We start from the raw sequence: 12,979 nt of genomic DNA, 5'->3' as shown, positions 1-12,979 counted from the left end.
TGTGACTTCTATATAACTCAATTACCTCGTAAACTTATGTTTGTTTCTAAAAATTTGATTCTAAATGTCTAAAATTGATTTTAACATATTCAGTTATTTTCATTATTTTCATGTATAATTAGTTTTTCTTCTAGAATTGATTTTAACTATAACCTATAATTTGTATATTTTATCTCTAAAATTAATTGATATCCTTAAATTTATCCTTCCATTAAGTTCCACATAAACACACAGAAACATAATTCCCTATACATTCAATTTATTTACAATCAAATCAATTTTCCATAATCAATTATTTGAAAATCAACTTTTTTCGTGAGAAAACAAACACAAAATAAGTTATCTTGAAAAACACACATATCAAGATGAAATAGTCCCGGCGACCTATTGCCCTCACCGATTATACCAATGCAAATTCGAACAGCATATTCCTTTCAATCAAGGGCACAATGGTCAATACGTACCAACCTTAACAACGTTAATGTCATTTCCTTTTCCCAAACGCCACGACTTCACACCAAAACCATTTAATCACGTGCAACATCAAACTACCCCTAAACATACAAATTCACTGTTAATAAGCGCGGTCTCTCTCAAATTACAATTATACCATCATCTTTCTTCTCTCTTGATACCATGATTTCTTGAAAAGAAGAAAATCATCCCCCAAATTTGATTTTCATTTTCTCTAGAAAATAAACAAACATGTCTGACGCGTTGATTAATGGATTGGCTGGAGCTGGAGGAGGGATCATTGCTCAACTTATCACATACCCTCTTCAAACTGTAAGATTTTTGTTTCGAAGTTTTATTCTTTTCTTAAGGTGTACAAAAATTGATTTTTGTTTGTTTTATTTTTATGATCTATAGGTAAACACTCGTCAACAAACAGATCGTGATCCGAAGAAGGACAAAAAGAATCTAGGAGCTTTTCAGCAAATGTGTCAGGTTTCTGTTTTTTTCTTAGCACAAGGATCATGTGATTGTATAGTTTTTATTGTTGGTTTTTTGTTTCTCGTCATGTAATCAGAGAAAAATGGAAACTTTATATTGAGTGTATGTTTGGTTTTAGGGTGATGGAAATTGATTTTGATTGAACTGATTTTGTAAAATTGATTTAGTTTAAAGTGTATTTATTTAAGGTAAAATGATTTATGTTTGTAAAAATCATACTTTGAGACGAAAAGGCCAAATCTTAACTTCAAGTTAAAATGGATGCTAGAGGCAAAACTAATTCTAATTGACAATTTTCAGATATACCAAAAATCCGAAATCAATTTTAAGTCTTTAGAATTACTTTTCATAGAGGAAAAGTGAATCTTAACATGGAGTTATTTTGGACTGAAGGAAACTAGGCAATTTTTTTTGTAATGATTGACTGATTGTAGTTATGGGAACTCATTGTAGGTTGTGAAACAAGAGGGGTGGGAGCGATTGTATGGAGGCTTGACACCATCACTTGTTGGTACAGCTACATCTCAGGTGAGCTCTTTTTAGCTATGATTGTTTTGGTGATATAGTTGGTTTTTATATCAGATTGCCCCTCTTAACTTTGTAATCTTACACTGAGTCGTGTTTTGTGTATTTGATTTATTGATGTATTTCATTTTGTTGTTGAAGGAGTGGCAAAACTATAGTTATGCACTATGCAGTACTTGTATCTAATTTGGAACCCACCACCGTAATTAGAGCCTTTGACACACTAGTGAATTCGTCAGGGTATCCCCACAACTTTAACCCTTTGGACCAACTGTGGGAATAATCCTAGGTTTGGCTTAATGAGCAAAATTTTGTCTCTTGTTTCTTAGCCTCCCAATTAGGGCGACTCCGTTAAAATCACAACTAGATGTTTTATTGTAAATAATGTCATAATGTTTTACTGTAAATCATTTGTGATCATATATTGTTTATATCTGAATCCTTTTTGATGGATTGACCTAGAGTTTTCTTTTGTCTCCGTATATCTTTAATTGTTGGACTACCCTCCATTTATTCTTCTCTCTTTATTGGGGCTTTTGTAGGGTCTTCAGATATGTCTAAACCACCTAAAATGAGACTACCATCTTCTCTATAATGCTTACTACTCTGACTTTCTCTCTAATGAACTCATTCATATCTACTCTTCCATTTCCTTATATATGCAATTGCAAGTACATTGAGCTTATGTTTTTTGTTGGTTCTTTATCACCCAAAATCATACGGCTTTGTCTCTTTTTTATGCGGGAAGATTTAATCTAAGAATGTGGAAGTCATTGAATGTAACCACATGTAGGTGTCGTATCAGTGTCGGACACTGACATGTGTCAGACACCGGATATCCCTTCATTTTGAAGTGTCGTGCCTTTGACTTTGTGAAGTTAACGAGACAAATTTGAGAAGAACAAAAAACTAGTTCCCCATTGAATTCCCATAAATAATTCATGATATAGAATTTGTTTTTGATGTTGGACAGTCTATGATGCTACTCCTTTAGTTCTTACTACTCTGACTTTCTCTCTAATGAACTCATTCATATCTACTCTTCCATTTCCTTATATATGCAATTGCAAGTACATTGAGCTTATGTTTTTTGTTGGTTCTTTATCACCCAAAATCATACGGCTTTGTCTCTTTTCTATGCGGGAAGATTTAATCTAAGAATGTGGAAGTCATTGAATGTAACCACATGTAGGTGTCGTATCAGTGTCGGACACTGACATGTGTCAGACACCGGATATCCCTTCATTTTGAAGTGTCGTGCCTTTGACTTTGTGAAGTTAACGAGACAAATTTGAGAAGAACAAAAAACTAGTTCCCCATTGAATTCCCATAAATAATTCATGATATAGAATTTGTTTTTGATGTTGGACAGTCTATGATGCTACTCCTTTAGTTCTTAAATCAAAATGAATTGAAGTTTTATAAGTAATGTATCCTGCTTGATGAATTTTCTTGCAACCTGTTCTATTTTTATATATATATATATATATATATAGGTTTCCCCTTATTTAATTTCTGCAATTTTATGGTACAGGGTGTTTACTATTATTTCTATCAAATATTCAGGAACAGAGCTGAAGAAGCTGCATTAGAGAAGAAAATGCTAGGCCATGGTGATGGCTCCGTTGGGATGATCTCCTCGCTTATTGTTGCTGCTTTATCTGGGTAAAATTTACTGTCTGTAAAGCGCCTTTATGTTTCTAGTTTGATTTTTTCCTCTGCCAATAAATTTGGTAAGAATTGCAGATTGTGTAATTTCTCGATACTCACATGGTATGACTCAAATTACTATCTTTTGTGCAGCTGTGTTAATGTGCTCTTGACGAATCCTATATGGCTAGTTGTTACGCGCATGCAGGTGAGTAGCATTAGTTGATTTTCACCTCTATTCTTGTATGCACCAAACATGAAAATGAGACAACTTGACGTCAGCTAACTTCTGTGGGAAACTTCTTTCTCATTATTCGATTTTAGAATTTGGTTGCTTTGGTACAAAAGAAATTGGAAAGATTGATGTTCTATTTATCTCTTTCTCCTAAAGAATTTCTCGAAGCAGTTGGCTTTATATAGAAATGAACTTGGAACAGATGGATTCATAAATTTTGTCACTTATTTGGACATATGAATTTAACAGCTGGTTTGGTACCTGTCTCGAGAGTACACGAAAAGGGGTTTGTCAAGTTAAAGTTATTTTAGGATAAGATATAAACAAGTCTTACATTTGTCTTTTATGTTTATTTATTTATTTACTTTTTTTCCATAAAACAATGCATTTTATGTGCAGACACATAGAAAAGAGTCGAAGAGAAGTCTCTCTGATTGGCGGTTGCCAGACACCACTGAACAAAAGATGCTTTCTACCTTTGAGCCTCTTGCTTATGGAACTAGCAATGTGGTAGGTATAGTCTATCTTTATTGATAGCCTCCATAACCTTATTAGTATAAAAGAATTATTACTAGTATGGCATATTAAGTTTCTTAAGTTATGCTAGTTGTCTAGTTACCGATGAGAATTTTTTGGTGTCCTGAGCTTATAGTGTTGATCCAAGGCTCTTGATTTGTATGCAAAATTTTGCATCATTTATGTATTAATTGGAATAGCTGATCATTGTACACCAATTTTTTGTAAAACTCCATCCTCTTGTTCCTGGAAACTATTCCAAATTCAGATAATTTGTGCCTGATGGAACAATACATATTTGCAGATTCAAGAAGTTTATAATGAATCTGGAGTTTTGGGTTTCTGGAAGGGTGTGTTGCCGACATTGGTCATGGTACGTCGATAGTGAATCCTTTTTCGCACTAAGGGTAGTTTTGATGATTGGTTGTTATTTATCTCAGGTTAGCAATCCTTCCATACAGTTCATGTTGTACGAAACCTTGTTAGCAAAGTTGAAAAAAGAACATGCTAGCAATGGAGTATCTGCTTTGGAGGTATATTTTCTAATTTCACTTCTGTAGTTGAAATGGCCCTCTCAATTTTTCACTGGCATATTTTCTATTATGTTGGTTTTTAAATTTTTGCAACATTAAAGATTGGTTTGTGTTAACTAGGTATTTCTTCTTGGAGCTTTGGCTAAGCTTGGAGCAACAGTTGTAACCTATCCTCTTCTTGTTGTGAAGGTATATCATACCAGTTTTTGCACTGTGTTGGCTTATATAATAACTGGTTATCAATGATGTATGATTTTAATTCAAATATTAGATAATTATTTGTTCTTATACATATTCAATTGACACTAATCAATATGTCTGGTTTCTTAAATCCATTGTGTCGGCATATCTTTCTTGTTTGTCATGTCTTTGTGTTAAGAACAAAGGGATGAGAGGAGCTGAGAAAAGTAGATGAGGAATGTGCATCCAAAATATTGATCTCATTTTGTTACTTTTGTTGCTATTGCAGGCAAGGCTTCAAGCTAGACAGGTTAAAAATGGAGACAAGAGACACAATTATGAAGGTTTAAGTTGTGACAGTCTTTTCTTATTATACTATGAATATGGTTCACAATCCAATTGCCGTGTGTTTTATCTGTACTTTTTGGTCTGGTTTTCCAAAAGTGATGTTAGGAGCCCTCCATTGCTAATTCATTATAAAACTCATGTGAGGGACAAAATCAAAACTATAGTGATTTAAGGACTAAGTTTGGTAAAAAGTAGCGGACTATGGACAAACTAGCTAATAGAAGATGAACTTACAATGGATAACAGATAAATAGATGACAGCGGATTGAATTTGTTGTGTTGTGGTTGGTAAAATTAGCTGTTGAACTAGCTTATGAATATAAAATGATATCAAAAGATATTTTTTTATTAATATTACATATTTTCAATTAAGATAATAAGGGTAAACCAGAGAAAAAACGCTATTTGAAGTAGCAGATAAATAAATACTATAAGCAAGTAAAAAATCGCTATAAGTGTCCTTAAATCTTAGCTCAACTAGCAAATGCAGATATTGCTAGGTTGAACGTCTTGTCCCGGGTTCAAACTCGGGACCTCACAGTTGTGTGAATTAATTAAGGTAAAATTTATCATCTCTTGTAAGACAAAAAAAATCGCTATAAGTTCGCGGAAAAAAAAAAAAAAAGAATTACTATCAATCATCTCTATTTTGATTATGTGAGCTCATTCATTATAAGCTGTCTGCTATATGCTTGTGATTCGGGCTTGCCAAACAGACTATAATTCGAAACATTATTTGCTTCGTTTCTAAAGTTACATGTTCTTCAAATTCAGGTACATGGGATGCTATTATTAAGATGATCCGATATGAAGGGCTTAATGGATTTTACAAAGGCATGGGAACCAAAATTGTACAAAGTGTTCTAGCTGCAGCCGTTTTGTTCATGGTGAAGGAAGAACTTGTTAAGCAGACTCGTTTCTTGCTTACAAAGCCAAAGCCTCTTTGAATGGGGAATCACTTATTTTAATTTTGCCCATAGATTGATAATTCACGAACCATGTTTATTTGGCATATTCATTCTAGTGATAGGAAATAGATTGTGGCATTGGAAAGCTTGCAACTCATTTAATAGAAGATTAGAATATGGCTTTCACCTTGGATATTATTTTAAGACATGCTCCTAAATGGAATTTCGTGTTTAAAAGTACATGCAAAAAGGCACGTGATTGTCAATTATAATATTTATTTTGAGTTTTATAATAAAAATTTGTGTTCATTATATGAAAGTTGTATTGTTTTTTGTGGCATAAAATTGTATTTAAACGGTGGAGAACAGAATTTCAAAATGAGACTTATTAATAGGTGGAAAACAATCTACCAACAATTTATGAGGGTTATCAATATATGAGTGTTCTTGGTGATTTGGTAGAAATTGCTTAGTTAATTCTATTATTTGTCCGATAACAAACAACTTTCTGATTCCATTAAAATGTCAAACACTTAACACATATCACACGCACATATTAACTACATCCACATAAAAATAATCACAAAGAATCGTATAAAAACAGAGTGCTACGTATAGTATATTTAAATGTATCTATTTGGTATATAAATGTTTTGTTGTATATTAATGTGTTCAACTCTTCAGAAAAAAAAATGTGTTCAACTCTTCAGAAAAAAAAATAAAATGTGTTCAACTCTCATTAGTCATCTCTCGAGATATATTTCATAGCGTTAAGTAGGGAGATATTTAAAAATTATCTAATAATTTAAAATGAGTCTTATATTAAGAGATACATTTTTCTCCAAATAAGATTTTTATATATTAAACTGAATTTATTGAAAGTATCATGATGAAACTCTTGTATATTAGACACATTTATTCATTAGGTTAAGTCTTGAAAGGTAAGTAGTAAATGAAGTGTTTCACCGGTCATTTTTAATATTAATGGTGTGGTGATGATTGCAACCACTTAATTAGTGATTTGAGACACTCTTAATAATAAAAGTATTGTAGTTCGAGAAATGCATGCAAAAACAAAAATAATTAGCTTATGAGTTTAATGGTCATACATTATCGAGAGTAAAATTATTTTATACTAATATCCAATAAAAAAATTATAATATTTCTATGTCATACTATATATTTCAAAATAACATAAAAAGTTGAGCGATGTAGCGAAATAGTAGACTCTTATTGAATGTCAATGTAAATTTTTTTAATTCCTTATCCTAGTACTCAATAATTGTCCAAAAATTAATTATTTGTTTTTATTTTTTAAAATCTTTAAACAGATTATTAATGTTTATGTCCATCATTTAACTCGTTTTGTTTTAAATTTCATTGACCGATCTAAATTGAAAATTATCCTCCTAATATTTACCTATCCGTTTAATTGACAAATTAAATCAAATTTCTATCTAAAAATAAAATACTTTGAAGATCATGTCATTCTCAAATACTCCTTTTGATCCAAATGAAACTCTCATATTCTTCCATATATTTGTTTCCAATAAATATATTTTAAAACAAGTTAACACTGACACCTTGTTACTATACAAATTTTTATTTTTATTTTATTACTTCTCTTTAATTTTCTCTATCTTCCATTCAAATCAACACTTATATATTACATGGATTTTATAATCTTTCTATTATTTAAAAACAGAATTAATAGTTATGTAGTTACAATGTATATTAACACATCAAAACTATTTATAAAGATGATTTTAGAGTTAATTTTAATAAAAATCAAATATATTTAATGATATAATAATTATGATTTATTAATAGTATAAAAACTATTTAAATTAAATTCTTAAAAATATGTTTGACACCTTATTTTAATATAATTTGCAATATTATATTATTTCTCTCTCTTTCTAAATCAAAACAACACTCATTAGATTTATTTTTATACAGAATCACTGATGTACAACTTTTGATGTCCAATATCATTGCTCTTCTATTAGTGTCTAATTTTTGTATCAAAACATAATTTATTTATTGCTTTATATTTTTTGTTCCAATTGGTGACTCGAAGTGGTCATATAGCCAACACCTTATGGAATAAGTTGAACAGACAGAACCAGATTTTTTAATCCTTCCATGGTGGTATACATTTTTAAGTGTTAGGGCTTTTACTCTTTGTTTAGTACCAAAAAAGGCTTTTTAAGTGTTGATTTTGTAAGATTATTATTTATACTTATTTATTATTTTCAAACTTCAATATAATATTAACTATTACTCATTATATTACCAGTTAATAGTCCTAACTAGTATTTACTATAGAGAATTCTTTTGAATAAATAAAAAAAAAACTATCTACTATAAGATAATCGAAAAATATAGTTAGTTTCATTTAACAAAATTTATTTATTGATTTTCTTAAATTGTATAAAACAACCTTGAATGAAATTTAAAAATAAACAAAGTTATTACTTTTTTACAAAATAGTATCAAATAAGAAGCATCCACGTTATTAAATGTTTTCAACTATATTTATTTAAGCTCCTAAAAAACTATATTTATTGAAGCATTTTCCATTTCCTTTTTTTAGTCAAAAAGGTATTTTCCATTTTTACTTTATTGACCATGTAAATAGTATAGTATTCATAAATATTTTCTTAGTATATTTTAATTTATTAAATAAATAAACCATAAAATTTATTATCATTTTAGTTATTTAGTATGTAGTAATTTGTTTTATCGTCATTCTGACTTAGAGGAACGTGAAAATAGCTTTAAATAGTACATAATAATTTTAAATAATACAAAATTCGATTGAGAGAGACGTAAAATGAATTTAATTTAGATATCATGAGTGTAAATATTTTTTATACAATCAATTAATCATAATTATTATGGTGTTAATTATTTTTTTTATTATAATTATTTATAAAATAATTCACATGATTTGTTAAAATTTGACGACTGTGTAAAACTTTTTACATTCAATTAAAATTTAATAAAATATTATTTAAATCAGAATTTAAAATTCAAATTCCATCAAATGAATAATTCTTAATTAAAATTTATTAATCAATCAAATTAAATTACTAATTTAATTAGAAATTTAGATTAGATGCAATCATACTCATCTGGATCATCCACTTCAAGATCAAACAGAGTCCAAATTAAAATCTAGACCATTAGATATTAACTTTATTTTTTTAAAGATATCATCACATCATCATTTTTCATTTTTGTTTTCCTAATTAAGCGATTGTACAACCTGTCAAAAAGAAATTATCCGATTGGACAGCATGACAATATTTACTCATTCTTACACTAATGAATCGAAGAGTTGGATAATTTAATCCAATTAAAAAAAATGTATAAAAGTGGAGGAGTGCGCAATACGCACACAACAGAGGTTTAATACAGTGTGTGCACCACTACCAATTCAGTTACTGTTATAAATTTCTTAATTCTTCAGCGTTCTTGTTTGGGTCAATTGAAGTCTTTCAAAGATTTTGAAGAAATTCGGACAATGGCATCCAAATCACAGAAGAAAGCCAATCTGTTAGATCACAACTCCATCAAACACATCCTCGATGAGTCTGTTTCTGAGGTTTGTTAAACCCTAACCCTCTCTCATTTCCCCCTTTTCGATCTTGTTTATATTGGACCAATTTTCTCTTCTTTTGTGTTTGATTATGTTTTATCTTTAGTGATTGTGATTGAAGTGGTTCGAATTTTTTGATTGTAGGTTGTAACGAGTCGTGGATATGTTGAAAACGTGAAATTGAGCAATGTGAGGTTGTTGATTGGGTCTGTTATCATCATCATTGCTCTTTTCGCTCAGTTTTATAAGAAGAAGTTTCCTGAGAATAGGGATTTTCTCATTGCCTGCATCGCCTTATATCCTTTATATACATTTTATTTATTTATTTATTTATTTATTTATTTATTGTTTTGTTTAATTAAAAAAATATGATTGATGATATATTGATAATGTCTAGTTAGGAAAAATTTGGGTTGTTTAGGTTATAGTTTGGATGGGATATGGACACCGTCAGAAACGACAAAGACACAAACACTACACTGAAATGAATTAATTGAATGTAATCAATTCGATGTGTCATGTCAGGCACTGAGACACGTCTTGGATTAGAGGTGTATGTGCTTCAAAGAGTAAACATCTAAAATTAAGGATATTTCAAAATAGGAACCTTTTGTTTTGGGTGTAGCAGGGTGTGTGTTCAAATTGGAAGTAGTGTGTATTGAAAATGAAATATACGGGAATTAACTCATTGAAGTAGAGTGGGATGTGGGAATTGTTCAAATTTGAAAGTTGATGTTTGACCAAAAATAAATAAATTGATGAGGTTCCTGGCTAAATGAATTTGATGCTTTATGTGGAAAGGAAAAAAGGGGTTGTATGTGTTTACATGTTTTACTCATTCTTCTGATTGATTGCTGTTTGATCCTTGACTCTCCTACGTATGTAATCTTCAACGGGTTGTTGCAGCTGATCATATACTTTAAGGAGAAGAACGCCATTTTGTTTACTTATCCTCTGGCTGTAAGTTTCTGTAAACATGGCTGAGACACCTCCTTTTAATTATTATAAGCTATATTTATATTTTGCGTAAAAAAAAGTTATATTTATATATGGAGAGTAGATGCTTTGTTTGACTTGCATTGCATTGGTGACTTGTCCTCCTAAGTTTCTTAAATTCGAGGCTTCGTCTACCTCCCTCCAAGAGGGGATACCTAATTTATATATCATTCTATTGCATTGGTGTTGGATATAAAAATCGTAGAATACTTTTGGAACACATAATCTATACTACCACTCACTCCTTTGCATAATGTTTAATGTGTGGTGATGTTTTATGACCCTTTGGTTTCAATTAGTAAAGGTTATAGAGTACTAGTATCTGTTTTAGAATATTTTAGATGTATATTCAATTTTGGAAAAAAAATCTAGATTTTTACAGCCCCCTGTTTTGTGCACTGATTAAACTATTAAATCATTGTTTTCATTTGACCATTTTAATCCACTTTCCAATAAATAAATTGAAATAACATTTAACAATTGTATGATATATCTATAATCTATTTTTGTGTCACTGTGTGTCTGTTAGAGACTAGAGAGAGGGAGTGAGAGAGAGAGAGGAGTATATTCTTTACTTACTGTTTCAATTGGCAAGTTTCTTTTGGTCTTTCTGAGAGGACAAATAACGTTTATGTTTTTGTATGGTTAGTTTTATTAGGATTGTGCAATAGTAAGGCCCAATAATACATACAAATACAATAATTTAAACATGACTGTTTCAGCTCAATAGCCATGATAGAGATGAAGCAGAACACTTGTGTGTTAAACGGGGCATACACAGTTTTTTTTTACTAAGGGGCATACACAAAGTTGACAAAAAGATGAAACTAATCTTTGTTTGACAAGCAAGTAATATTTATCTGATGTTTAGTGTTATGAAACTGTTGCATTGAACATTTGTCATTTTATTATGTACTGGTAAATGTAACCTGGTATCATTGTATCATATTCTCTCTATCCTTTTGTCGGATTTCAATAGTTGATAAAGTTGCTGCAGGATAGTTTTTTCACATGCATTGGGTTAAATAAGGCAAACTAGCTCAGTATGCAGACTATGGCGTGTTCATAAGTTGAAAATTTGACCATGATAGTGCCTTTATCTCTGTTATTCTAACTTTCATTCATTTTCATCTTGAATTTGAGTTGACCAAACTGCTAAAATTCTTTAGGGTTTTAGTTGCTTTGAATCTTAATTTGGATGTTGCTTCATTTTTCAATAGTGAAATAAAGAGAGCAAGTCATGATATCTGTCGATAAGTTTCCCATGTAATGATATTATTATATGTTTACTTTTTTCGTGGACTAAAGGTCTAGACTGTAAATATTTCTTGTTTGTCTTTATAGTGGCTGTGCCAGAATATGTTATTTTCATTTATCTAAATTGATTTAGGTTTGTCTTTGAACTGTGTCATCAAATCAAGTAATGCTTTTGATGTTATTCTCTTAGCAGAAGTTTAAGACATAGACGATACTTAGCTTTTGATGTTTTGTTTTATAAAATTGAATTTGAGTATCGTCTATTATAACTTGGATTTTATTTATTTATTTTTTACAGGGATCCTTTACCAGTACCGGTTTGGAAGTTTCCTCCAAACTGCCTAGATTTTCTGACTTGTACACACTTACCATAGCAAGTGCAGATCCAAAATCAATTTCTGCAAATGAACCAGTACATCTTACCAAAAGTGTTACTGAGTGGTATTTCTCTCTTTCCTAGCATCCCTTATATGCATGTTCGCAAACTGACACCAGACCTATGAATCATTATTCATGCAGTCTATTTTTGTTTGGATTGCAGGTTTACTAAGGATGGAGTCTTAGTTGAGGGCCTCCTCTGGAAGGACGTCGAAGCTCTGATAGCTCAATATACAAAAGAACCAAAGAAGAGCAAGTGATAAGGAGACTACTTGGTTCTGCCGATAGCTTTTTTGAGGACAAACATGTATTTGGATATGGTTTACATTTTTCTATACATTTTAAACACCTAAAATGAAATTGAGTTAATCAAGCTTTCACTAAATTTAGAACACAATTTATTCTCATTTTTCTTCTTAGTTTATTTTACAGGAAAAGGTTCCTAAAACCATTTGATGGTTCTCTTTCTCTATATTCTTTTATTTTTAGACTTTGGTAGAAAAATAAATTTAATTAGCGAAGCTTAGTATATAGGAAGAGGGATGAATTCGAGGTGGACCATCCTCGAGGGTGGTCCATTGGTAAGATACATTATCAAGTTATTAATCGGTTTACATTAATCCTAAAGGTTGTGTTGGGTGGCTAGTTTAACCAAGTGTTCTCATGTTGGGTAATTTAGGATCTCAACTTATTGTGGGTAATTTTGTGCTCTCGATCCACTCTTTGCTTCAAGGTTTAATTAGAGTACATCAAAGGTGGTGGTGCAATTTAGTCCGTCGTATTTGTGAGCTTATGCATTTAAACTGGCAGGTCCAGGCGAGCCATATTTGGCGTGAAGACAGTTGTAGCGTGGATTAGCTAGCAAATATTAGTTTTTTCTTGAATTTTTTTGATG

General features: G+C 30.7%; 2 protein-coding genes across 2 annotated transcripts; both read left to right on the top strand.

Annotated features, from left to right (window-relative positions):
- The first annotated feature begins 514 nt into the window (after window positions 1-514).
- On the top strand, window positions 515-6,168 carry LOC101493478 (peroxisomal nicotinamide adenine dinucleotide carrier). The gene is made up of 11 exons (XM_004490898.4): window positions 515-786; window positions 871-948; window positions 1,408-1,482; window positions 3,014-3,144; window positions 3,283-3,337; window positions 3,764-3,874; window positions 4,185-4,253; window positions 4,321-4,413; window positions 4,534-4,602; window positions 4,883-4,937; window positions 5,716-6,168. The coding sequence occupies exons 1-11, from the start codon at window positions 706-708 to the stop codon at window positions 5,886-5,888; spliced, it is 990 nt and encodes a 329-aa protein (XP_004490955.1). The 5' UTR covers window positions 515-705; the 3' UTR covers window positions 5,889-6,168.
- Window positions 6,169-9,249: 3,081 nt separating this feature from the next.
- Window positions 9,250-12,491, top strand: LOC101493148 (signal peptidase complex subunit 2). Its single transcript, XM_004490896.4, has 5 exons — window positions 9,250-9,459; window positions 9,598-9,749; window positions 10,332-10,413; window positions 12,005-12,147; window positions 12,248-12,491. Exons 1-5 carry the CDS (start codon window positions 9,379-9,381, stop codon window positions 12,342-12,344), a joined length of 555 nt encoding a protein of 184 aa, XP_004490953.1. The 5' UTR covers window positions 9,250-9,378; the 3' UTR covers window positions 12,345-12,491.
- Window positions 12,492-12,979: the final 488 nt, after the last annotated feature.

The sequence above is a fragment of the Cicer arietinum genome, chromosome 2 (assembly GCF_000331145.2).
Source record: "Cicer arietinum cultivar CDC Frontier isolate Library 1 chromosome 2, Cicar.CDCFrontier_v2.0, whole genome shotgun sequence".
Taxonomy (NCBI): domain Eukaryota; kingdom Viridiplantae; phylum Streptophyta; class Magnoliopsida; order Fabales; family Fabaceae; genus Cicer; species Cicer arietinum.
This window is presented reverse-complemented; position numbering and strand designations above follow the sequence as displayed.